The sequence below is a fragment of the Labrus bergylta genome, chromosome 10 (genome assembly GCF_963930695.1).
Source record: "Labrus bergylta chromosome 10, fLabBer1.1, whole genome shotgun sequence".
Classification (NCBI taxonomy): domain Eukaryota; kingdom Metazoa; phylum Chordata; class Actinopteri; order Labriformes; family Labridae; genus Labrus; species Labrus bergylta.
This window is the reverse complement of record NC_089204.1, coordinates 23,661,099-23,688,240: the sequence shown is the minus strand read 5'-3', so window position 1 is coordinate 23,688,240 and position 27,142 is coordinate 23,661,099. Positions and strand designations below refer to the sequence as shown.

General features: G+C 38.1%; 3 protein-coding genes across 3 annotated transcripts; 2 read left to right on the top strand and 1 right to left on the bottom strand.

Moving 5' to 3' along the window:
* The first annotated feature begins 460 nt into the window (after positions 1–460).
* Positions 461–11,704, top strand: eif4e1c (eukaryotic translation initiation factor 4E family member 1c). Its single transcript, XM_020648111.3, has 7 exons — positions 461–574; positions 1,763–1,851; positions 8,315–8,410; positions 8,897–8,960; positions 9,072–9,185; positions 9,299–9,438; positions 10,538–11,704. The coding sequence occupies exons 1-7, from the start codon at positions 557–559 to the stop codon at positions 10,650–10,652; spliced, it is 636 nt and encodes a 211-aa protein (XP_020503767.1). The 5' UTR covers positions 461–556; the 3' UTR covers positions 10,653–11,704.
* Positions 11,705–12,282: 578 nt separating this feature from the next.
* On the bottom strand, positions 12,283–19,594 carry si:dkey-228d14.5 (uncharacterized protein LOC796266 homolog). Its single transcript, XM_020648110.3, has 7 exons — positions 19,240–19,594; positions 17,021–17,068; positions 16,875–16,937; positions 16,711–16,778; positions 16,494–16,624; positions 15,557–15,734; positions 12,283–14,295 (listed from the first exon to the last, which is right to left on the bottom strand). Exons 1-7 carry the CDS (start codon positions 19,302–19,304, stop codon positions 14,102–14,104), a joined length of 747 nt encoding a protein of 248 aa, XP_020503766.2. The 5' UTR covers positions 19,305–19,594; the 3' UTR covers positions 12,283–14,101.
* An 810-nt stretch (positions 19,595–20,404) lies between these two features.
* On the top strand, positions 20,405–27,042 carry zgc:110319 (uncharacterized protein LOC796111 homolog). The gene is made up of 8 exons (XM_020648124.3): positions 20,405–20,540; positions 21,048–21,148; positions 21,294–21,429; positions 23,905–23,971; positions 24,072–24,183; positions 24,796–24,859; positions 25,106–25,280; positions 25,625–27,042. Exons 1-8 carry the CDS (start codon positions 20,476–20,478, stop codon positions 25,691–25,693), a joined length of 789 nt encoding a protein of 262 aa, XP_020503780.2. The 5' UTR covers positions 20,405–20,475; the 3' UTR covers positions 25,694–27,042.
* The last annotated feature ends 100 nt before the right edge of the window (positions 27,043–27,142 follow it).

The following is a 27,142-nucleotide window of genomic DNA, read 5'->3' as shown; positions in this document are numbered from 1 at the left end:
TACTATGACTTTATATCTCATAATTTGACTTATCTCATTACTATGACTTTATATCTCATAATTTGACTTATCTCATTACTATGACTTTATATCTCATTATTATGACTTATCTCATAATTATGACTTTATATCTCAGAATTTTGACTTATCTCATTATTATGACTTTATATCTCATTATTATGACTTTATATCTCATAATTTGACTTATCTCATTATTATGACTTTATATCTCAGAATTTTGACTTTTTATCTCATATTTCTCATTATTATGACTTTATATCTCATAATTTCGACTTTTTATCTCATCATTATCTCATTATTATGACTTTATTATTTTCATTTTTATTTTTTCACCTGGCGGACATGGGCTTCCATAGAAACGGCAATCAAACGTTAAAGAAATAGACTTCTGACCATGTTTCCTCTTCATAAGGAGACCCTCAGCTTTCTTTGATTTCGCGCACCTTAAACTGGACCTGGGCGGCTTCCGTAGTTGTGTGAGTGGTTGGAGTGTGACGCAGAAGCGCTGAACGGGCAGAACATTTCTAGTGTCAAGATGGCGACATCGGAGCCGGTAAGAGAGACAAGAGATACCTTACATTTTGACTATTCTTCATGGGAAATAGTCGCTACACCTTACCTATATCAAAAGACCTTGTTATATAGTCTTGCTCTGTTGAAACGTAGCCCGTCATTTTGACACATTGCCGGGGTTTTCGTGGACAGATGTGCCAGTTCGCGTGGAGCACAGTTAGCATTAGCGTTAGCATGCACAGCAATGTGATGGATGAGGCTGTGCCTGACTTTGTTGGCAGGGAGGGGACTCCCGGGACGTCGTTCATTCAAACTCCAGCCGATGATTTGTTTTATTACACTTCGATGCACCCAACAAAAACATAAGCTGGTCAACTAGCAACACGTCAACATGTTAATTCGATGATAATATTTATTACATCTCTGATAATCTGGACACGTGTGGGTGTAGCTTGTGGCTAGCTTAGCATTTTCTCCTCTAACTAGTGGTAGCGATGGTAATCTTAACCAAACCATAGACAGTGTGTTACCTATTTATTCTTCTTTTGAGCCCTGTGGAAGTTGTTTTCTCTGAGCTGTTGAGTATAATGAGTTTAAAATGTTAAACTTCAAGACCTGAACACTAACAGTTATTTAAAAAAAAACACCTTTTTATATCAAATGTTTATGAATATGTAGTGTTTGTATTTTTGTAGGGTGTGATAGGATGGTTCCCTGAGGATAAACAATGACTGTTTGAATGCCATTTGAGGTTTAAAGTCTTGATAATAGTTTATTTTAATTATGTCAATAAAAGAGTGCATTAATAAAATAAAGAAAGTCACCTGAGAAACTGAATCAAATCATTTCGACAGAGAACTGTAAACACAATCCCATGTGTATCTTACTGTAATGTAATTGATAAAATGTAAATTTCTTTTGTCATAGTGTTGCACACAACTGCTGCAAGCTGTGTTTTAATGATGCAAATCAAAGCGCATGCACACAGGGATTAGACATGCATATTTAAATTGAATGAGCTTTGTGTTTACTTATTGTATAACAATGAGTAAGGTCTTTTTACCTGCTCTTTTGTAATGTTAACAGACAAAGAGTAAGGTCTTTTCCCTGCTTTTTGTAAAGTGTCTCGAGAGAACACTTGTTATGAGTTGACGCTAAACAAATAAAAATTGATTGATTGTATGTAGATGTAATGTGTGCGTTTGTGTCCCCCCCCCCTCCTCTCCAGAAAGCACCTGAAACTGAGGATCAACCGACTGACACTCAAGTTGTTGCTGCGAATCCTGAGCAGTATATCAAGCACCCCTTGCAAAACAGGTGAGAATAAAACAGCTGCTGTTTCACAGGATGTCTCCACTGAAAGGTGCTGTCGCTTACAGAGACTGCAGGCTTCTGATATTCGGGGAGATTTGCATAACAACCACTCGCAGTGCTGGGTTTGGAACATAAAAATGCATTTTTTTGAATGTCAAAACTTTGCACTCTGCACTTCTACAATTCACTTAGCGGATGCTTTTATTCAAAGCGACGTACATCAGAGAGTAAGTACGACACAAGCAAGGATCTAGAAAAAAGGGAACAATGTGAGTAAGAGCAAACGATCAGCTTTGAGTCCGATTGGACACACAGGTGCTGACAGGAAGTGACCAGAGGCAAAGCACAACATTGAGGGCAGTTCTTGAGAGCTCTAATCAGTATAGAAACCATCTTATAAGTCACCATTATCAAACAAAAACCATCGTCACAACCATCATCATCAATGATATCGAAACCATCATCATTAAGTTAGTAGGTATTCATGAAAGAGCTGGGTCTTTAGCTTTGTTTTAGCACTTTTAATCATTTCTCAACTAAAAGCCCAACTGCTGTAAGAAGGCCCTCATTATTATTATTATTTTTTTTAAATATTTGGCATAGACGCAAGGTTATGTAAAGAAACATGAAAGACATATCGGGACTATGGTCTTTTACTAGAAGACAAACAAATGATGTAACACAAGATGCAAGAGTGTACCATTGCACACACATCCCAATGTACCTGTACTGCTTTTTACCTGTGCATCTATCCATCTATCAATCTATCTATCAGTGACGGGTCACATTAGGAAGGACCTGGTTCTGGTTGCCAGAATTATGTTTTAGTTTACCTCTGCTTAGTCAGTGAAGCTTTGCCAAGACCCTCGTGTGCCCCTCTAACCTTCAAAGTTCTTTCAATTTAATCTATGGGTATTTTCTATTTGTAAGACAATTGAATAAAACTAATAATACACTTTGCTGAAAGAAAGAAGGATCTACAACAACAAAAATTCCATCTGGAAAAGAAGTTGTCTTTAATTTGATGTGGTTGTGAGTTTGTAGGAATGAAACTGAATGGATTCAGAGCAGGTCGTATTTATTTCTTAGTAATTGCGAAGAGAGGAAAAGGAAAAAGTGTCATTGATATAAAGGTATAAATAATGTATTTCATTTTTTCCACTTTATATTAGATGTGTTAGGATTAATATGCAGTCTTTTTTTGTGGCTTTTTATAAAGCTGAATTATTGTCCACAAATTCAAGAGTTACGTACTATATATTTAATTGTTAACTGATTTATTTCAACTTTGTCCAAAAAAAGAGAAGAGGTCTGATGGGTCTAATTTTGTACTGAATGACTCATTTGATCTTTGGCCTGTCTCATGGAAAGTCTCACTTAAGCTCTCCAATCTTATTCTCCTCACTTAAAGGTTATAAACTTCCTGACTCTTGAACATTGACATGAATATGTTTAAGTCATGCTCCTTGCATAGTTTTAAAAGAGAGTCAGCTGGTTGTGAAAGCCTCCTGATTAGTAGTGACTCTGAGGATTCATTTTTACCCCAAATCGCCTGTAAACTGAGTTAAAATGTTATCAGTTCCTTTTTTGCAAACAGATTTTAGAGCATGATGTTAAACTCACTTTTGTAACATCTGGATGTTATTTGCATTTAGTTGTAGTGTGCCACAGCAACCAAAAACAAAAAAAAGAGACTGCGAAAAAAAACCTCATCACAAATGCCTGAAAATGAGAGGTTGATTTAAAGGCTTTAGTGTTAAACATAAAAGAATTAGCGTCCGGTTCTCCGTGTCGGTGGTGTTAACCGTCGTTCACTATTGTCCTTTAGAAATGTTATCACATTTGTTTGCTAGTGAGGACCCATTCAGGAGCATTGTGCCGTTTAGTAAATGCTGAGCAGTTCACGTAGAAAGTCACTTCTAGACCATTCTGCCTGTTCAGTCCAGCCTCGGAGATCAAGGTCGTGGTGTCTGCTGTCATGCTGGTGTTCATCATCTGGTGTTTTAACATACTGTGGCCGAGTTAATACACGCTGATTGTTCCACTCATCCACTCCTAATGATGGAGGTTTGACAGCCACATGTTGGAGCTCCTCTCATGCCTCACAACAGTTTGTTGACTGTGAGGAAGTTGGTGTGTTGTGAAATATTATTCACAAATATAGACTTAATAAGCAGTATATTATGTACATCATCAGCATGTCACCATGTCCATTATTTAGTCCACCTCTTTACATGACTTGAACTGTATTAGTTTAAGCTAGGTGTGCCTTAAAAAAAGTGGTGACTTAAAGTATGTTGTTGCATGTTTTGTCATTGTGGCTTCTCTTAAATGGCCTCAGACAAAGTCGGAGAAATTTGGTGTTAGTCGGAAACGCTTCTCTAACCTCACTTGTGCAAAGAGCGGCAGGTCAGTGAAGTCAAACCAGCAAAGAGGCATGTGGAGTCTTTTGTCTGGACAAGACTTCCAACAGCGTAGATGTGTGGTCTGCAGTCGTTAAAGTCAGGAGCGTGGTTATCATCACTCCGTGTTCTGTGAAGGTACATTTGAACAGTACAGTGTGCACATCTCTCTTACCAAGCTGTAACATAAGTAGGTGTGATGATCAATTCAGAGTTTCAGGTCATGTAACTAGATTTACATACGATACTGAAATCAGAGGAAACCAACATCCGTGGGAAGTGAAGAGAAACATATTCAGTTTGTTTAAAACATGAGGAATAGGTTCACTCTAATAAACTGGTAAACAAATGAATAACACTCGTATACTTCACACTACTTTTACACTTTATTTTTATTCTGCAAATACATATTTGTATTACTTTTATTTATTTTTATATATATTTTCATACAATAATCTTCAGGTTTTTCTTTTTATAGTTTTTTTTTATACATGGCTCTTTCTTTTCTTTTTTGCAGAGATATTCAATAATCAAAATGCAAAGATGCTCTTGTGTTCGAGAGATGAATCTACAGTAACACAATTAATGTCTGATATGATTAGCACAGATTGGTAGATAATGACGGCCAAAACATATTTTTCTGAACCTTTCAACTTCAACTTTACTTTATTGTCCACAAGGAGAAATTTGTTTCACAGCCAGGTGAGAACAACTATGAGGGAAAAAAAACAACCACCACATAGAATCCGACAATAGAAACAACAAACACTGTGAGCGGCATTAAATACATGAATACAGGAGTTCATCAGGAAACAACAGGAGACTGAGAATGTATGGAGTTTTTAAATATCCAATAATAATCTTTATTTATTTCTACGTTCAAATACAACAGAGAAGTGATTCTTCCAGATTTTTCCAGACAATGAATGAAATGTCAATAAATCAAGGATTGAACCTTCACATTCCAAAGACTGTTCAGGTTCTTTTATAAATGACAAAAAGCAGAAAACCCTTAAATTTTAGAAAACTGAACCAGCAAAAGGCACATTAAACATGAAAAATCCTTTATTATAAAGGTTAGATCATTTTAAAAAAGCAGACAGGTTTCAACCATCAAGGTCTTTGTTTTCAGCCCTGGTGAAGACCATTCGTTTCTTTCAAATTATAAATCAACTAAAAATGAGTCATTACAGCTCCTACACATTTTATGTTGATGTGACATTGTCTCTTCAATCCCATTTATTCACATTATGTATCAATTATTTCTGCTGTCATACAAAGGATGGATCAGAAAATAAAAATCCTGAGATCAAACAAGATGTGTAATTTAGTAAAACATAGACATAATTCCTCTCCTCTTCAGGCTCTCATAACCTCAGTAACCTAATGTTTCAAACAAAGTGACTGCTGCCAGAGCTTGTCAGTTGATCCTCCTTTAGTCTCTCACTCCTTTGGCCCTTATTTCCAAACATGAGCCCACGTTAGACAACACAGCCTCACCTTTTTTTTTTTTGCAAAACAACACCCACGCCTGAGGAAACGAGTTAACTGGATCAGCATTCAGAGACTTCTTGAAGAAGTTCACATTCGATTAGTCGTACAGAATTTCTGTCATAAGAGGATCAGAGCCCTCGATAAATCCATCATTGACTTGACCTGCTGTCTGCAACATTAGTTTACATGCTTCTACTGGACATGTAAACAAACTGTGTCCTCAGCTGGGTTCACCACCAGTGGAGTCGCGCCTGTCTCGACTCTCCGCCGCTGTTGTGTAATGATGTGTGTCAGTGGAGCTGCTAGACAGCGGCAGCACAGCTTCACCCTCTGCCTGAGCTCGGTTCAGTGTAGTAGTAACGTGTGTTTATCGCACATGGGTGGGGTTGATGTGTGGTTACTGTTGTGGAGGGGGGAGGGGGGAGGGGGGCACAGGGTTCAGCTGGTGTCCTCTCAGTGCACCCCACCCCTCCTGGGAATAGATGAAAGAATCACAGCTACCGTCAGAAACAAAGGCTGCATTTGTGGTGCTGATGATGGCTGGCTTTCTCTGTGCTGTTGCATTGATCTGCATGCTTTTGTCACTAGCTGTGGTGAAATAGGGTGCATATCTGTGTTATTAGGACTCAGGGCGTAGGGCTTGGGAAAACCTGTTCTAGTAAAACCTTATCTCTTTTATATCCCACCACACTTATCATTTTGATCAATCCACATGGGTGAAGCATGACATTAAGGTAGCTTGATAGCATATGTGGTTCTTATGCATTAGATGAAGTATAATCCTTATGCCTTATGTGTCTTTGACAATGAGAAAAGTTACTGCCTCTCCAACTGGATCCTTTCTATAATGGGATACAACTGGTGCTAAAGCTTTATATAGCCCTGTTTCCACCAAGTGGTCCAGTTTTGGTTTAGTAGTTGGGTACAGTAAACCCTGATCTTGCTTGCGTTTCCACAGCCAGCCAACCCTTACTTGGAAGGTAAGGTAACGTATGGAGATAGCCGCGTCAGCTACTAAATAATGTGACACAGTAAACGACGGGCAACAATGGAGGACGTCAAGCATTTTGTGGTCATGTGGCTGTTTATCACAAGAAGAAGACGAGCTTTATTTTAGAGAAGGAGGCAAGGAAAGACAGAAATGACTCCCTCAAATCCACGGGATATTTTAACACGGCACATTTGGTGTTTGTTCTTTCGATTAGTGCTCTTAAACGGGAAGTGACGATTCTTTCAACCTATCAACGGACAGTAGTGTGTGACAACTACGCTTTAGGGTCAGATCGGTACGCTTGGCATCCCAACAGAAGGGTAGCAAAAAAAGTAGGACGGTACGGTTGGTTTATGTTGGTATCATTCCCAACTTCTGACAGTGGGAAAAGCCAACAAATGCTTACCATACCAAAACTGAACTTGACCACTTAGTGGAAATGAGTCTGGTGTTTTTTCAGGGTTATCTTGTGACGCACTGCCACAAAGTTCCCCTTATCATCTTCATGCTTCTGTTTCAAATGCCAGAATAGATGAATATTGCTGCTGTTCATAGCTGCCACAGACTTCATACAAACAATGTAGCTGTCAATGGTTAACCCGACACTGACAGCCAAGGAGATGGTGTACTTGTATATTTAATTTTAAACTCCTCACTTTGTAGTTTATTTTGGCACTCTCCATGTTTCTGAAGAGAAGTCTTGTGCTACTTTGGACAGTGGCAGAGTTACCAAAGTTCAAATGAAATGCCACGAGTACAGACTTGTACTCATGTTTAATTTTTTGCAGCTATGTTTGCTATGTTAAATGTGAGTCTCATTGTATCCTGCTGTACCCAGTTTACTCTTGCTGTTTTCCTTTTTAACTGTTTGAATCTTTTATTTGCACTAAAGACCTTCAACTTTCAAGTGTTGCAAATTAGCATCCGCTTTAAACACTATAATTATAGCATTGGATCGCTCTTTTCAGTTTGTCTGTTTATTGTATCTGCCCCTATCAAATAAAACATAAAATAAACAAATAAATAAAATGAAACTTAAGTTTAAAAATGTACTTAAACTTTAGAATTAGCTGTGAAATCATTTTCTACCCCAACTGTGGCATCAACACTTCTCTGAAATATTGTTTTTAGTTACTGTATAAAAAAAACGACAAGCTGAAAACAATGAATTGATTGTGATTTTTTTTCATGTGTCTTTTCTTATATATTTTGTTTGTTTATGTGATTCCAATAGTAAGCTTCTGATAATTGACAGAGACCGAGAACCTCTCTGATACACCTGTGATAAAAAAAAAAAAACATGAATAATGTTACTTTCATTTTTATGGATTGACTAACATTACACTCTCTGCCAGCACCTCACTGTTGTTGATGATTATTGTAATCCAGACGTTAACCTGAAACCAGGAGGGGGGAGGGGGCGTCTGATTAGTTGACTGGTCTACAAGTATGTGATACCTGATTCTGCATTTTGGGCAGTTTCATTGGCTGGTATGATTCTGGTATGGGTGTTGAAACAAACCTACACCATTTCTCATTTTCTTACAGTTGTTGTTCGTCTTTTCTTTTCCTCTCTCAGATGGGCCTTGTGGTATTTCAAAAATGACAAGAGCAAAAGCTGGACAGAGAACCTGCGTCTCATTTCCAAGTTTGACACAGTGGAAGACTTCTGGGCGTAAGTGTAATGTCGTTATGATTGTTCACTCTATTGTCATATAAATTAAACATTGGTAAGACTATTTCTGCAGTTTTGATCAGTATTTTTTATCATGCCAGAGTACATTAAACCTAATACTGCAGAGGAGGAGAAGATCACGTGTCATGAAGCTTCATTAAAATGAAAGAGATGCACTTTCTTTTTCCTTTGTTGGCTCAGTCATAGTTTGTGACTCTGCAGTGAGATGAGTCGTCCTCTTTTTAAAAGCTCTGAAGCTGATTCAGTAAAATAAATCCGGTTTAGATATAAAAATATATTTTATAATTTTCTTCTCCACAGGGTTATGCAAACAACTTAAATAGAAAAGTGACGGGCACCTTTTCACAAGCCCCAAAGGACGTACAGATTTAGTGTTAGGTAGCACTCAGTGTCAAATTGATGAAGAATTTATTACTGAATGTACATTTGATCTAAACAGGTATCACTATTCTGTGTAATTTACAGATTATACAACCACATACAGCAACCTAGCAAACTCGGCTTTGGCTGTGATTATTGTTTATTTAAGGTGAGTTCTTTTTTTAAATGACAGCATGTCCGTTCACACTTATTTGAGCAGCAGACTTAAAAGTCAAATTAGCGCCATGCTTTGCTAACAGATAATTCATTCGTGTGGTAGGATGGGATCAAGCCAATGTGGGAGGACGACAGGAACAAGCTGGGGGGTCGATGGCTGATGACCCTCAACAAACAACAGAGACACAATGACCTCGACCGCTACTGGATGGAGACTGTAAGGCCACTGATGGCAAATGACAGATCAAAAATGAAATGTTCCTCGTGTTTGTGATTCATTGTTAAATGAAACTGATTCATTTAGATCATGACACTTCGGTTGTTTTGCAGCTCTTGTGTTTAGTTGGCGAGTCGTTTGATGAGGCAAGTGAAGATGTGTGTGGAGCTGTGGTCAATGTCAGACCTAAAGGTGACAAAATATCCATCTGGACGAGCAACTGCCAAAACCGGGACGCCATCATGACGATAGGGTGAGTTAAAAATAACACGTTCAATGATAAATAATGTAAGCTATGGGAAGATGCAGCATAGTGCTGTTAGAGATTCATAAAAAAAAGCCAACACTTGAAGACTCCGTAAGGAAGGTTTGGTTTGTGTTGATTTTGGCTCCTTTGGACAAAGCAGGACCTCGTATTACTTTTCTGATTCTGTGTAACAAGTGATTTTGAAACAGAAAGTGTCGTGCTGCTTTCTTTAACAGTCAGATGTATCATTCATCAAGAAACTTTGCAGTGAAAAATGTCAAATAAGGATGTTCCTGTCACATGATCTGAATCACTTTGTCTGACTAACAAATGGTGGGGGTTTCAGGTATTACAAATATCAGAATAGAAATAGTAGATTTTCTAATGGTCCTGTTTGCTTTTCTAGCACATAAAGAGACAACACTGCTCATAACTATTTAACAGGAGCTTCAAACCTGTAGGACTTTTCCAAGTGGCTTAAGTATGTTTGTCTTGCGTGGTCCGGTTCAAAGCGATGAACAGATAAACTTCCATATAGCTCTTCAGGGTGGCGTCTCTAAACAGGGTCCATGCTGACTGTTCTCTTCTTTATTGGGGTTTTCACACATTCACAAAACTGAAACAAAAAAAAAATGTCTTGAATTCTATGGGTGAGCTGCTTGTGGTAACACAAACTCGGGCATTTTTCACCTGATTCTTTTCTGCCAGACTCTTAAAATTTCTGCATGAAGTTGGGATGAGCTGACGAGCAATGAAAAGGCATTGCAGACAAGCAGTTGTTGATAAAGAGATTTATATCACGCGATTAGTGAAGTGTGGATCGTGGTGTGTGTTATAAAGCAGCTCCTCTTTTTTTTTAGCACAGGTAAATTGCTGTGAGGGACATATTTAGAAAACTTCAGGGAGAAGGCTGTCCAGAAATGTTTCAGAAATGTTCCAGGCTTCATGTGTGAAAACAGTTTATGTAAATTCAATTGCTATTGAAAAGTATCTCTTCTAAACCCCACTTCAAAACTAATCAACTATCCCTTCAAGGTTTGCTTACTGTGACTGACCACTAGATGGAGGCACTAAGCTGTAATTCACTTTTTTTCTCTTTCCACAGGCAACTCTATAAAGAGCGTCTGACCGTCCCCATTAAAGCCTTGATCGGTTACCAGTCACATGACGACACATCCAGCAAGAGCGGATCCACCACCAAGAACATGTACTCAGTTTGAAACCCTCCCCCATATTCCCCTATTTCAACTCGCTGTAGATTTAAACAATTACCAAACCGCATCATCACAATAATAATTTCCGAGTTGTCGACTACTATAGAGTCTTTTCCTTTTATTAAAAAGAGAATTGTTCACTGTGTGTACAGTCGGAGCTTCCCCAAACAAGAGAGTGGGGTGGTAGTTAAATATAATGAGGTCTTAAAGGAGAAGATATGGGGAACACAATTGATTTGCTTTTAGAGTTGAAGAGTTCTGTGATAGATACTAATGACCTCCCTGTGCATAGCTGAGAACAAGCTTTTTTTTTTTTTTTTTTTCAAACTACTTTAATGGCTTGGAGTTTCAAAACATTTCTTATCTTACTTCTTCTTGTGTTCTTCTCATATTGAGTTCTCACTCCATACAAAAAGTGTTTCTCACCTCACGGGAAAAGACAGTACGCAACTTATTCTCTCACTGAACAAATTTTAAGGTCAATTTTTTAACTTGAGTTATCCAGAAGTGTTACGCATGAAGAATCTCCAGTATCTTAAAGGTGTGTAAAAGGCCTGGTCACACTCCAACGTGTAGGGTTTGGATTTAAGGCCACTTGTTGTTTCAGCCACGCTGGAATTGTGGAATATTGCTTGTAGTACTTTTTGAACTTTTTTTTCCTCCCTTTACATTTATTTATAATGTATGCATTGCAGTTGAACTACTTAGTTAAAGGAAACCATGAAACTTGTTTTTTTGTTATTTTCAATTTGATTTTTATTTCTTTTCTCTTTTTTGTTATTAAAGTCAATAATGTGGACTACTGCATAGAGGTTACATTTTTTTACAGTGTACTATACAGTAAAGATTCTGACAGAATTAGGTGTGCTTTTCACTGTTTTCTTCCTAACAAACTGTAGATAATGTCACACTCCTATCTTGGTTGGTGCAAAGGAAAGACGATATTCATTGTGAAATGATTTTGCTCATAATGTATCTTTATTATCTGTAATTCCAGGATGTATATTACCTTCTTTCAAGTAAAGGTTAAGTGCTTTGCATTAAAACCAGAACCATGATGTCTCGTTTTCAGAAACTGTATGCGTTTTAAAAATGTATCATAACCTGTTGTCAACAAGAACATTATCACCACCAGGGGGCGACAGAAACAAGATTTAAACACTTCTATCAATGGAAAAATTATGTGAACTTATTAATTATGTCTGTGAACACACCCAACAGTTATGGAGCGACATTGAAGGCAGGAAGTCTCTGAAACATCTTTACAAAAACACTGTTACGCATCGTATTTGATACTCTGACAATCAAATGATAATTCAACTGCTGATTTAAAGAACTGACAACTTCTTGTACATCATATCCTCTAAATAGCATATGTATGAATGTCTTCATATATACAATATTTTTTAACAAATAAGTTAATTTTAGAATTGGTTGACAAGCACCCTTGGATTTTATTTCAAAGTTAGGGTACTCAAAAGGGTTATTTCAAAACTCAGCTGTACTCAGAGAGCCGTCATTTCATGATGTCTGGCTATCCTCAGTCATTGCCTCAGCTTTAGTTACTCAACAGTCTGTTATGTACTGTGTCAATATTATTAAGGATCTAATTGAGATTAATCATCAACCACAACACTTGTTTTGGGATATATATTTTAATTTTATTAAAAACAGTAAGCAAAGATAAAATAGAATAAATATGTAAAAAAAAAAATACTATTGTGATAATTTTCATAATCATAACCTGGATCTGTGCATATCCATAAAACTGTAAAGCTCTAATCCAACATCCTTATTGCAATCTAATAATTGTTTATATTTCTATAAAACTATGACAAAAAACATTCAGTCTGTTCACATTAACTGAACCAGGTATGTGACATCACCTATTTCAAGTAAGCCACGCCCACTCAAAGACAAAATAAGGATTAGACTACAAATACTGAGATCTACCAATTTAAATCTATAAGCCATTCAATGAAGTATAAATTATATTATTATCCGGGCGGAAATACATTCAGCAAACATCCCTCTGCTTTGTTGTAAAACATGATCTGGGATACCTGTAAACACCTGTAACCAGCCCACACCTAGGAATGTTGACACAGACTACACCCACTGCTCTGTGCGTGATCAAGCCAACTCTTCAGGATTTGTCACTTTTTTTCTTAACGTCCTTGTATTCAGTACACAGTGTGAGTAACTTGTCAAAAGTGACTCGTGTGAATGCCACTCAGTGTGAATCATCCAGTCTAACTGGCTCTCGTTTCGTCACAGGGGCTTAGACTATGTGAATGGGTGTACTGCGACGTTCTCCACCCTTGTACCCAAGCCTAATGAAAAAATGTCGCCCATGGGGGAGATCAATAAAGTTTATCTTTATCGTATCTTTACACTATCCTATATGTGCATACAGAGAATAACCAGACTTATATATGTTATTTTTATGAAGCGCTAAAGACTTGACAGATCCACATTGTTAGGCTAACAAAGAGGAAGTTTACACAGCTTGTTGCTTTTGTACAACAACAAAAAATGTGTTAATGTGAACAAACCAAAAAAAAAACATTTTATTAAAATATACACTGATCAGCCATAACATTATGACCAGCTGCCTAATGTTGTGTAGGTGTCCCTCTTGTCAGGTCAGGGCTGCTTTGATTCTGACGCCACTATTCCTCTGAGGGTGTGCTGATGTATCTAAGACGTTAGCAACAGATCCTGTTAGTCCTGTAAGTTGCGATCTGGGGCCTCGTCCCTTGCTCAGTGGTGCACTTCAAATGCTCACAGGCTCATTCTTGGCATTTTGGGCGCTTGACGAGGGTCAGCCTGTGCACCATGACAGGTCTGCGACTAAGCAGCCGGATACAAAACACTGTGTGTTCTGACACCATTGTTTCAGAACAAGCATTCAAATAGCTCTGCAGTTGGATAGGACCACACAGGCCAGCCTACACATCCTTTCGCAAGTTCACTGGTTTCCCTTCCTTGAACCATTTATGGTGCATTGTCAAGGTCGCTCACATTCCTACTCATGCCTATTCATCCCGCTTCACACACGTCAACTTTGAGGACAAAATGTTCACTTGCTGTCATTTGTAAAGAGATGTTTCATGTTATTTGTTTTACCTTGTCAGTTGTCAAAATGGTCACGGCTGATCAGTGTTAAATTAAGTACACAAAAGTATGATACCTTTAGGTTGTTCTGTTGGCACAGCAGCAATGTGTCCTGAGCAAAAGTAAAGTACATTCCTTTGTGTTTTGTTCGTATGCTTTAAGTTATTTTTTTTATACATATAAATACAATTTTTTTAACCACTTCTCACCACAGGTGTCATTCAACATCTGGTTCATGGTAGTTCAAAATGTTACTGTCCAGCCACAGTTTCTAAGGATGTCTTACTCAGTCCATTCTCAGCGCCCACGCTCCTCAGCTGGACCCTGGCAGCCTCATATCACGACAGAGTCATCATCAAAGGCTTTTCTTCCTCCCGTTCGGGCAGCAGATTTGTAATCATGTAGGACGAGAAGAAGCAAAACTCCACGGCGTAGCTGAGCTCAAAAAGCTCAAGGTTTACACTGAGCATCCACTCGAATACAGCCGCCAAGTGGACGTACAAGTACTGATCCTGGGTGAACAAAACAGTATCTGAAGGGTTTTGAGTTAAGGATGCATCGAACAGACCTTTATATGTTAACCACAGATCAAACATGCTGGAAGAGGACAGTTCATTGTCCTGCATGTGATACATTACTTCACATATTTGTTTGCTACTTTATTTAATTTTTCCCAAGCTATATTTCACATTTTAAAGGGCCTAAATGTTTGCTGTGCACACATGTTGTACACGAGTGAGCACAGAAACAAATATATTTTGACTCGAGCAACAATTCAAGCTCCCCTGAGGATCTTTAGGTTGGGTTTGGACCCCAACAAAGCCGCACCTCTCTTTGCTGATTTTGCCCATGCAGTACATTTGTAAGTATTGCTTTTTAACAAATGTATCACTCATCGATAATCTTTGCTGCGGAAAATGACAAAGAAAAGGTCGTTCCTTCAGTATGTTTTTTAGCCCTTTACCTGACACCTACGCTGCAGAAGCGGTTTCAGGCTTGAATAATAACAGTACGGAAATAGGAAATCTTCCTGATGGTCCTGTTGTCTTTTTAGGTCACAAAGAGGCATTCATATTAATATAAGTCTGATTCATGACCAGAAAAAAAAACTCTTCACAGGAGCTTCAAGTGCCTGGACCTTTGTTTAAAATGTTTAATCCAGATAAAAATGATCTGGATTTGGTAATCTGGTAATCCAATGATCACTTTATCAAGATCGTCTTTATCCTGGAGTTTCAAAGAAAAAACTGGATTGATACAGACTTTTAAGTGTTACCAAATTTGGACCAGCGCTTTAAATGGGGACTTCACACTACATACTGTTTATAGTCCACAAGGTCAATATGTTAAAGTTCCTTTGACCTTAAAATCAAACCATAAACGGCTCCATCGGAGGACTTTTGATTTGTCACATTGAAGCTTCAAGGTATAAGAGTGTTACATTTCTACCATGGTGTTACAGGAAATCACTGGTTAAAGATTGATGTAGTTAAACATACTACTAGTTTGTTCTACATGACTGTCATTCAGCCTTTCCCACTTTGTAAACAGAGCAGCAGACTGGATCCATATGGCACAGAGGAACTTTAGTGTTGTAGAGCAGCTGGAGAAGGTAACAGGCGTCACTACTGGAGTCATTTGATCAAATGTCCTGTTTCCAGTCATACCAACAACAAATTACTAGCATTATCCATCCATCCATCCGTCTTGCACAAATGCCCTCAAATAGAAGAGCTTTGAACTCTTAAGCCGACAAACAGCCGTTTTCAGCCCCAAAATGTACAAAAGGATACAGCAGATGGTGACGATAGCTTGGACTACAGTAGAGAAGGTGCGCAGCGGGTGGAGAATCTTCTCATAGCCAGTCAGGACACACTTCCTGGTCAGAGAGGTGAGCAGGACGGTGTAGAAGCAGATGCACATGAAGCTGACGGCAGCTCCAAAGTAGTGCAGGAGAGCCAGGTAACCCGGCTGTGGAGGAGAGGCAGATAAGTTTTCATTGTCATGTTTTGAAAGCTGGAATCACGGCAGAGCTTGAATAAACAATGTGTTGGTGTTTTAAGTGAATGTTTAATCAGTGAAATATAAAGACAAAGTAAAAACAACCTCCACGTCCATGCAGCCAGAAAAACAAATAGGTTATTGTAAGGTAACAAATAGCAGTTTTAATTAGAGAAAGATTAATTATGCTTTTCTAAGAAATATCCCAATTTAATCTAAATCTTACAAATGGTAGTGTGAAGAGAAGAACAATCACAAGTTGTATTTCACTCTGGTTTTATGGTTCTGTGTGACTACATAGCAACAAAATATTGACCTTAAGTTTATGATGCAGGAGAAACAGTGGTGCAATTGTTTTGTTTGGGCAGCTTAAAACGGGAAAAGATTACAATGCTGATGTTGACATTGTGTCTTTAGCACACATTAAGTTGTGAAGAAATTCATTCCTACATTTAGTTTTAAACCTCATGACATCTGGGAAAGTGCTGCACAAACTCTGCATGTGCTCCAAATCATTACAGGAGACATAAAACAAATAGTTCACCAGCTTTGTTCGCTGTTTCCGCCCAGGAAGGCAAATCAAGGCTGTTCAGCTTCGTTGTTGTTTAACTAGTGAAGTCAGGTCATGGTTTGGATATAAGGCCGGTTGTGATTCAGATGCGTCAGATTAAAACGGCACGTTACTTTTTTTTTTTCACACATTCAGCAGGAGGAGTAATTAATACTCACGTTGCAGTTTCCAGCTGCAAATGCCCCCATGGATGCCACCACACCGAACGCCAGCGCGATCCTGCTCTGCATGACATGACACGCATGTTTCTCCATAACGTGTGCATGATGGAACATACAGAACAGCAGGACTGAAAGGAGAGCACAGTTGGTATTGCAAATAAGAATCAAATCATGTGGCTTCATAATGTGTCTGGTACTTAGCAGATAAACTCACACATGAAGGCTCCAGCGTTGATCGTGGCTGTAAAGAGGGAATTTTCTGGTGCATTTATTCCACTTGAGCTGGAATTGAACATTAAAAATGATTATTTTTCCGCTATTTGATTGTAATGGAAAGTATAAGCAGAAGGTAAATGAGCAAGTAGGCCTGTAGCTCACCTTATAGTTGGAACAAAACAGCATCCAGTGGTCTGATTCCCTTTGCAATAGTTGTCATCCCCCCTGAAAAGACAATACATGAGGTTCTGGAAAATCTGCAGCATCATCATTCTTATGTTCATCTGTAAAGTAGAGACCAAACTCACCAGTCACTGAGAGAGCACACGTGATAGTTTGCGAGAGCAATGCCATATCTGAAATGATAAAACAAAAGACAAACTAAAACATCACCATTTAATGTTGGGGCTGAATTGGAACTACAGTATATTACTGTATGAAAGGCATCATTGAAATGCAGTACTAGTTCATCTAAAAGGCATCATTTCCCCCTGTTCAAACAAAGTGGTCAGCCTTATTGTAAATTTGATTGTTTTAGGTTATTTAAAATGTGTATATTAGTAGGTTTAGTATTTATTATATTTTCTATCTTTACTTCTACTAGGCATCTACAGGTTTGCTCCAACAGTATTTCATTGTACTTGTACAGAGACAATAACGATATAAATATATCTTATATTAGTTACAGTATCATTTCGATGACAGGAACAAAGAAGAAGGATTTCAGGGATGAATTCATACATCTCTTTGTTAACTCTAAAGCGTTAAGCCGAAACAAAAAACATTTGTAGAAATTAAAACACTACGCCTAATTCATTTTATTCTCATGCTGATTCATTGGTTAACCAGCACACATATATCTAACATTGCAAAGACAATATTTAAGATGTCATTAACAACACTTTCTTGATTACTTTGCTGGGATAGTAACATGTAAATGAAATATACTGAAGCGGAAGAAGAATGTCTGCTAAGCTCTAACTGTTTTGTTTTTTTCATGCAGATTAATTGTTTTCTAGACATTGTTTTTACAGAACCTCTGGTTGACAAACCAGACAATGTATTGTAAAAAGTGAAGGTGCACAATTTAAACAAAGGAAGTGCATGTAAGTTGTGTAAAATAACTCAAATCAAAATCCTGAGTGAAAAAAGTAAAAAAAAAAAAAGGGTCCCATTCATGAAAGGACAAAGAAAAGTGTTGCAATTGAATTATTTTCATATCATTGAAAAAAAAGCTCCAGCAATTTAGTGTATTGTTTATCCATTACCATCTGAAAAGAGATAAGTCACTACGAGATCAAAGATAAATACGTCATAGAAGTGGATGACAAAAGAGACTGAAGAAACGTCATTGCTCTGGCTTTTAAAAATACTGTAGAGCGTAACGGTTGTCAAAAAAGATACGATGGAACAAGTTCTGGAACAATTTTGTCTGCTGACACAACAGGACGCACTGTACCTTACGTCAGACCGAATTAGTCAGAATGCATATTTAAATTTCTTTCTCATTACGCATACCTGTACGGAGCACTAAGTGTCATGATTTGGTTTCTTATTTTCAGAGTTTAGATTTTCTTGTTGTTTTTAGTTCACACACAGAACTCAAGAATGAAACAAAACACACTAGAACATAATGAAACACTAGGACACAAAGTTACAAAATAACACATGAAACACTAAAGACTAACCTAGAAAACACACAAGGGAAACAACACCATCAGGGAAGAATGAGAACTTAAAACAACAAGAAAATATAAACTCTGAAAATAAGAAAACCAAATCGTGACACTAAGTGCTTTGAAATTCGAATGCTGCTTTTTCACAGAAAAGGGAAACAGCTTGCTGAAAAAGATTTATAAATAATGTGAATTCATTTCATCACTTCCTATTCAAGGCAGAGTCTCATCAGTATGACTTCAATCTCGCTGTCAGAACATACACAGCTCAAATGTCAATCTTAAAGGTGCACTATGGAGCTTTGGTAGAGGAATGTGAAAGTTGGAGAAATGTACTTGTGCTATATGTTCATAACTCTATACACAAACTGTCCTCAGTGGAAAATGTAGTCCCTGAAACACTGTTTGAAGATAAAATGCTGCGTGAGAAGTTCTAGTGGTGAGCCCGCAACAGTGACACCATAACTCTCCTGGTAGCTTTTAGATTAAAACTGTGTTCCTGGGACCCATTTTTTTTTCTTTGAGTAAAATTTGTGTATTTAGTTCACAAAATAAAGCATAAAATTGTTTCCAACTTTCAATTTTCACTTCCAAATCTACATAGTGCACCTTTAATAATCGTGAAGAAGTTGTGATGTGTTTTGGCACCTGGCAGCTTCAGGATTCAGTCTTTTAAATTGAGATGTATATTATCAGCTCCTTTAGAAAGTTCACCTAAAGTCTAAAACTGTGTTCACTCTGCATTTGCATGTCAGCACACAGACAGACGAAGAATAAAAGGTTGTAAAACCAAATGTTCTGATCATGTCAGCAGCATGTAGAGATAAAGTGTGATACTGTTGCAAACTTACACACTCCATGTTCCAATGCAGGACACCAGAGAGAGGAGGATGGGGAAGATAATCCAGAGAACCATGTCTTGATGGTGAGAAAAATGAGTGAAAAATATCAACGATATAACAGAAATTCTTTAAGTCGAGGTGTTTTTAAAAAAGAAAAGTCAGCAGTAGATCTCTTCAGGGCATCAGAGATTCCTTAAAAAGTCAGCATCATACCTGCATAGCAAGATTTGTACTGGGAAAAATAAGAATAAAGTCCTAATCAGACAGCTGCTCTGTCGTATAGTCAAGTGTAGACCTCGTCCATCCAGAGGACAGACCTGCTTTATGGGAGAGTCTGTTTCTCTGCCACTCCTTCAGAGCAACGCCTTACCCTGTAGGAATGACTGTTGAGAACTATGGGGTTGGCCTTCTCAACGCTGTAACATTGTTGGTTTAATACCACAGACTCACCTTTATGCTCCACCTTTGAAGCATCACAGAGGTTGTTAGACAATAGGTGACGATACATATGACTGACAAAGTCCTGCAGCATCTGTGTGTATTTATTTCATTTTGACTTTGAGAGTCCTTCCTAAAAAATACTAGACTGGGGAAAAAACACTTAGTTATTCGCTTGTTAGTATTGTTAAACGAGTAAGTACAGTTTTATGCCACTTAGATTTCATTGAGTAGGTCTATTTCTTTTCGTGCAACTAAATATTTATACTTTTAAGAGAAAATGATTTGTGCTACTTTACTTCTTTTAAACAGCTGTTTAAAAGCTGATTTTTACAGTCACTTCAGAGCATTTATTGTCATTTCCACATCCACTTAAAACATGAATAGCTCAATAAATACAAGAAATGTTGTTACCCTGCAGTGTAAGACTACACAAAATATGATGCAGTCGGCCTAGAAAGGGTAAAAGCAAAAACGAAATCATCATACTGTTGTAGTGCTACTTTAAGTTTTAGTTTTTAAAGGCTTGTGTATAATATATTAGGATACAAGAAAGAGTTGTTATATGTGTTAGCCCCAGTTTATGACACCAGTAACTACTAGACAATAATAAAAAAAAATACAACTTGTATTACTGATAAAAAAAAAATAAAGTTTTACTATCTCATTGTGTATATTTATCCTTAAGAAAAGTACGTAGGTAAATATTTGTAAATAGAAATGCAACAGAGACGATTAACTTCCTGTTCAGGAGCTCGCGCGGTCTACCACGCGGGGGGGGGGGTCCTCATTTTCAAAACAAACAAAATGGCGTCGCACATGAGATGGGGAATTCGCCACTTGTTACGGGCAAGAAACACGGCTCACTTTAGGTTTGAAAAAAACAAAAAAAACCCGCATTCAACAGCGTCTGTGCCGCTTGCTGTGACGCTTCTGTGTCGCTTGTTAAACTTTGATTGTTCAGGCGTGTTATTGAGGTGACGTCATTAGCCACCTAGCAGCTGGCTAGCAGTGAAGCAAACTGCGACACTCACGTAGGATGACGGGTTTTCAATTTAATCCCGTTCGTCTTTAACTTTAACATTTTTGGTGATTACAAAACAACTGTTGTTAAAGTCGAGCCCGCTTATCGTTATCTACCTCGGCTAGAAGTGTAAAGTACTTAAGTTAATAATAGGATGTCAGTGTTAAAGCCTGAGTATAATGTAGTTTCGACTCCTTCTTCTTTTCTTTTTTTTTTTAAATAAATCTGCAAGTGTTGCTTTCACCTCTTATCAAACTGTGTATTTTTTATTTATTTTAATCTCTTACTGGAAGAGTTTTAAGTCCAAGTGTTAATTGGCAAAAAAAAACGTGTTGTGGTTTCTTTTGTGTGTAAGGTTTCAAGAGAAGACCAGAAGCTCATACCACTCTCAGTGCTCGACCCAGAGCCTCACAAAACCTCTCCCTCGGCCCGGGGCAGGAACCACGCACTTCTCAAGTGAGACACCGGTGTTTTTTTGGACACATTTATAGTTTTCATCTTTGTCTTAATGATGTCAGGTGAAAAGACGACAAATCACAAACTTTACAAAGATACCTTTCCTCCTCCTCCCTCCTCCCTCCTCCCCTTTAATGCTTTTCAGTAAGACTCCTGTCAATCCAGACTCAGGACACTCCAAACCCAAGAAGCTTGAAGTTTCTTCCTGGAAAAGATGTTCTAGGAAGTGGGACGCTTGACTTTCCCTCTCCAAGCTCTGCCGAGTGTTCATCATTAGCCAGGTGGTGCTTTAGGTTTTCTCTTTACTCTTTCTGGTTATGTGAAGGTTTGGCAGTCCGCTTGTAGAGACAGAAATCTAATATGCAGTTTTGGAATAAGGCAGCAGGACTTTTGGGCGGCTGTGGCTCAGTTGGTAGAGTCGTCACCTCTCAACCGGAAGGTCAAGGGTTCGATCTCCAGCTGAGCAACATGCTCCGATGTGTCCTTGGGCGAGACACTTAACCCTGCATTGCTACCTCTGCTGTGGATTAGTGTTGTACTTACACTCTGATGTGCGTCGCTTTGGATAAGAAGCGTCTGTTAAGTGAATTGTAGACAAGACATGTTTTCTTCATTTGTAGAAGCAGTTGTTTAAAGCTCATGTTAGGAACTTTTGTTTGAACTGGCTTGACGAATTACTTGTTTTCTGATCTTGTCTGAAACAGGTTAGAAAACGTCTCATATATTTGAATTGTCTAACTTAGAAAGAATCTTTGGTATGCACACATTGAAGAAAATGCTGTTTAGGCAGTTTGCTGTTATTTACCCCATCTGACAACTATCCTGAGGTGATGACAGACATAAAAGAAAAACTACACTAGACTGACCTGTTTGCGTTTGTAGATTATATCAATGAAGATACATGAGTCTTAATTTCAGTTTGTTTCATAACCAGCCAAAAAAACACCTCACAGGAGCTTAAAGTAACTCAGCAAGGCACAATGAAATAACACAAGGTGTTTTACTTTGCAGGTAGACATCATAATCATAATTTAAGAGAATGGGGAAAATTCTCTGTAACTCATTATTTGTGTCTGCTTGATAAGACATGTTCTGCAGGGGTCATCATTTTGACACTTGAAATTGAGGGTAGAAGAAGTGTGTTGGTTTCTCCATTCTCCCAATTCTTTCTTATTGGTAATTCTAAAATTTATTTAGCATACGCTTTTATCCAAAGAACCGAACATCAGAGAGTAAGTACAAGACAAGGATCTAGACGGTCACACAGCTGCTGACAGGCACTGCACAGAGACAAAGCACTTTTATTTAAAGTTAATATACCATCATCAGCAACATCGACAGCTGCTCTTTAGAGTTCTTATCAGCATCAAAACCAGCCTAATATCGTCATCGTCTTCATCAATATCATTAAGTGTGTAATTGTTCATGAAAGAGCTAGTTCTTTAGCAAAGGGACTCTCCAGATTGAATGGAGTTTGGTAGTTTGTTCCACAATTGGGGGGTTGACGGAAGAGAAGAGTCTAGCTAGAGACGTCGGGCCCTGTTGTGAAGGTTGGATCAGACGCCTTTCATTGGTGAAAGTGAGTGTAGTGGGCGGGAGGAAATGTAGACCTGTATGTTTAGGAGCCATTTTTATCGCTGTTTTGTAAGTGAGCAACATTGTTTTAAATTTGATTCAAGAAGTAACCCGAAGCCATTAGATGGAGGTGAACAGCGGAGGGAGGTGCACTGTTTTGGGTTGGTAGAGGACCGGTCGTGCTGCAGTATTTCGGATCATCTGCAGAGGTTTGATTGTGCATGTAGGAAAACATGCCCGTAGGAAGTTGCAATAGTCGATGTGTGATATCACTATAAAGTCATCTGGGGGGGAATGACAGGAAGAGCTGGATCGTCAGCATAGCAGTGCAGTTAGAAGCCATAGAGCAGTTTATTTCCTCAAGTGAGGTGGTGTACATGAAGAAGAGAAGGGGACCAAGAACTGACCCTTGATGCCCCCCTGTGGAAAAATTGTGTGCTTCTGACACTTCTCCCTTCCAAGACACTCTAAGGAGGATTTGATGGTTAACTGTGTCAAAGGCAGCAGACAGGTCTAGCAGCAATAGAACTGAGGACTGACCAGCAGCTCTGGCAGCTCGTAGTGATTCTGTAATCAACAGTAGCGCAGTCTCAGTAGAGTGAACCTGCAAAAAGCGTGACTGATTTGGGTCAAACAGATCGTTCTGGGCAGGAACTCAGACACTTGACTAAGGACCGTGTGCTCGAGTATTTTTGACGGAAAGGGCAGAAGTGAAACCGGTGTGTAGTTTTTTTTTAAAGCAGAAGCACAGTCAAACCCTCACTGTTTCCTGTTGTTGTTATCTTTATTGAGCTGTCATGGTAGCATCATCACTTTCTGACAGTGATAAAGTTACCTGTAAGGAGAGGAAGAAGATATCAGTGCACCTTTTGCAAATAACACAAAGTGATACTCCAGGGTATCTGTGAATTAGAGGAACTGACGGCATGAACTGAATTAACACAATTATGTAGATACCATGATGTGTTTTCTTATTTATTCCATCAATACTTAAATTTAAATGACTTCATTTCAATTAATAAAACTGAAAAAAGCAGTGCATATATGTGTGACTCCCTTGATAAAAGCTGGTACAAGTGGATGTGTTTATCGCAAATAATAGAATACCGTGGACACAGACTCCATGCTGCAGTCCTTCTCATTTAAACGAACAATAACATGATATGATATATTTATTCCAGGGACCTGTTTGAGATCGAAGGAGTGAAAAGTGTGTTCTTTGGTCCTGACTTTATCACAGTCACTAAAGTAAGTATTGAATATACTTTTGCACGTTGTCTCTGTGATACCACTCACCTAAACCATTCCTTTGGGAGACATCACATGAGATCTTTGTTTTTCTTATCAGACAGACGAGGACGTTGAATGGACGGACATTAAGCGCCACGCTCTGGGTGCCATTGCTAAGTTCTTTGAGAGTGGTGATCCGATAACAACGGGGGCAGTGCACAATGAAAGCAGTACGTTTGAAACGGTCCCTTTACTCCTCTTGGAGTGATGCTGCAGACGTGTGGTTTTAACGGATAGTAAACAGCAAGTATAAATGTCATTTCAGTTAATGAGAGCAGAAAGATAAAGGGAGGCAGAAAATACTGGCAACGGTATATGGCATTGCCGTCCAAAGTCTTTATAGGTGAACTTATTACCACCTTTTCTAATAGATTTTACGGCCAGGTGTGATGTAGCTCCCTGATACAAAGAGAAAACACGGCAATCTGGACCTCACGGTTGAACCATACAATTTAAAAGCCACAACACTTAATCTGTATCACAAACTCAAACAACAGATAAACCAAATGGAATTCCTCTTTACTATCCACAACTAATTCATAAACTAATTACCTAAAATGTTAAAATGTAAAAGAAAGGATTAATGCACCTATATACACATAATATACGTTATCATTAATAAATATACAATATCTCTACACTCAAATATGTAGAGATGTTTTTTCCTGTTCTGTTCAGACAGTGTTGTTTGTCTGCTGTCTCTCCCAATCCATGTTAAAGATTTAGGCATCTGGTTCACTGCATATTTTTGTAAATGTACCCAAACTTTGTCCTTATTGCAGGCCATTCTGAAGATGATGATGATATTGTTTCCATGATTAAGGAGCTTCTGGACACCAGAATCAGGTACAAAACATGCCACCTTAAGAAGAATTGATGGATCGTTTGTTTGTTTGTCTTTTAGCCTACTGTTTGATAGTTAATGTGTGTTTAGGAATAGTTTTAATCTTGATCAGTGTGTCTCTTTTATACTGATTTACAAAGCACGTATAAGAATGAGGCTCCAAATTAAGCGAGAGATAGTTTGTCTGTGCTTTGTGTTGCTGTGTGCCGCTTTGTTCTGTTTTAACTGATGTGGTCCTGTGTATCAAGACCTACAGTGCAGGAGGATGGAGGCGATGTCATCTTTAAGGGGTTTGAGGAGGGTACAGTCAAGCTGAAGCTGGTTGGTTCCTGCACAGGGTGTCCCAGCTCTACTGTCACTTTGAAGAATGGTATTCAGAACATGATGCAGTTTTATATTCCAGAAGTGGACAATGTGGAGCAGGTGATTATAAACTGTGGTTTGCTTGTAGGATTTATCATTTTGAATGGACAGTGAATATTACAAGTTATTTTTTGTAGACCAAGCTTTACTACTCTCTACTTTGCTGGATGAAAGTTTGGATCATCAAATGCAAGAAATTGTTGTGTGACAGAATTCAGTCTATTCAATTCTGGCCTCTCAAGTCTAACTTTGTTACGTAGAATGGAATAAAATGCTGAGAAAAAAAGGAAAGATTGATTTTGTAATGCATTTAACACCTGATGCTAAAATGATATATATGGACAGATGGTAAAAAAAAATATTCTTCAAATATTTTAACATTTAACTCGTTGTTGTTTTCCTAGGTGGAAGACGAAGTGGACGAAATCAACGCAAAGGTTTTCACGGAGCTGGAGCGCAAATTACAAGATTAAAAATGCAGTCATGGATTGCATAAAATGAAAATGATGCTCCACTGTGTAAACAAACACAACCATATATTACCATCACTAGTTCCCTCTCTATCATAAGAAAGAAGAGAGACATTATTATCTGCTTTTTGTGTGCACACCATAAACTGTTAACACTTCCAGCTGTAATTTGTATGTGAATACTGTATTACCATGTCACCAAGAGCGGGTGATACAGGAAATTCCTGGATCCTGAAAAAAAAGTTATTCTTCTTGTCTGTCTAAATTTTCTGCTCTGATGCTTGTAAATGTTTTGATGTATTTATTTCTTATAAATATTGTATATTTTGAAATAATATTTTCATAGAAGATATTGTGAAAGTCTTTGACAGTTGTCATGGTCATGCAGAATGATGATCTGATAGTATTCCAGTTGTTGCTGCCAGAAAATAGAAGATAACCTTTTTTTTTTTCTTGTGCATCATCTTCAGTATAACACAGTGTTTAACCTACACTTTTTCACAAGGCTGAAGTAGGTTAACCATCTCATGTCCTTACGATCTGTATGCGATATGTATCTGCTTTGTGCTCTGCCTGAAATGTACTGTATCAAATCAAAGTTCAAAGTTTGAAAGCAACTCTGTCGTGTGCTCACTAATGTATGACTACACTGCCCTGCCAAGGCAAAAGGCAGTAACTTCAATTATTTCATTTTTGGAACATTACAGATGTGCTTTATTATGTGGACAGATATCTTGAGTCAATTGTGTCGTTGTTTTTTTTTAGAAAATAGTAGGTTGTATTTTCCTTAACTTCCAAAAGCCCTCGAGAAACCAAGGCAGAGTCCAGTAACTTCACTCATCAGGGTCTTTGCCTTTGTTTTGCTGCAGATCAAAGTGAAGTTACTGTTTTACTGCAGTGGCGTTAAGGTGTTATGCCTTTGTTTTAATATCTGTCATCAAGCACTTCTGACACACACAACAGCTTGACTAAAGTGTAGCAAAAAAAGCTGTGTGGTTGTGTTATTTTTACCATGCAACCAAGTGAAATACAGTATCAAATGGAAGTTAATGCCTTTTGCCTTCACATGACCCGTTATTATTGTACAGGCAATGCAAAGGCAGAGTACCTTAACTTCCACATAATGGCCAAAGATCAAGGCTAAAGATTTTTATGAACATCAATAATCTCAAAGAATTGCCTACATTTCCAATATTCTGCCTGCAACTCATTTGGCTGGACAACAAAAAGACTTTTAAAGTCATTTTTCTCAGTTCTACACTCTGGAGAGTTAAGGTCTTTTGCCTTTGTAGGGCAGTACACACTTTAGTCCTCTGCTGGAATAAAAAGCAAATTAAATGGCATTTCAAACAGTCTTGACACTAAATCATTTATTTTATTTTATACTATGATTTGTGTTCATGCCGTGTGGGTATAGTAGTTTTAACAGAAAAGTAAAAATTACAAAAACTA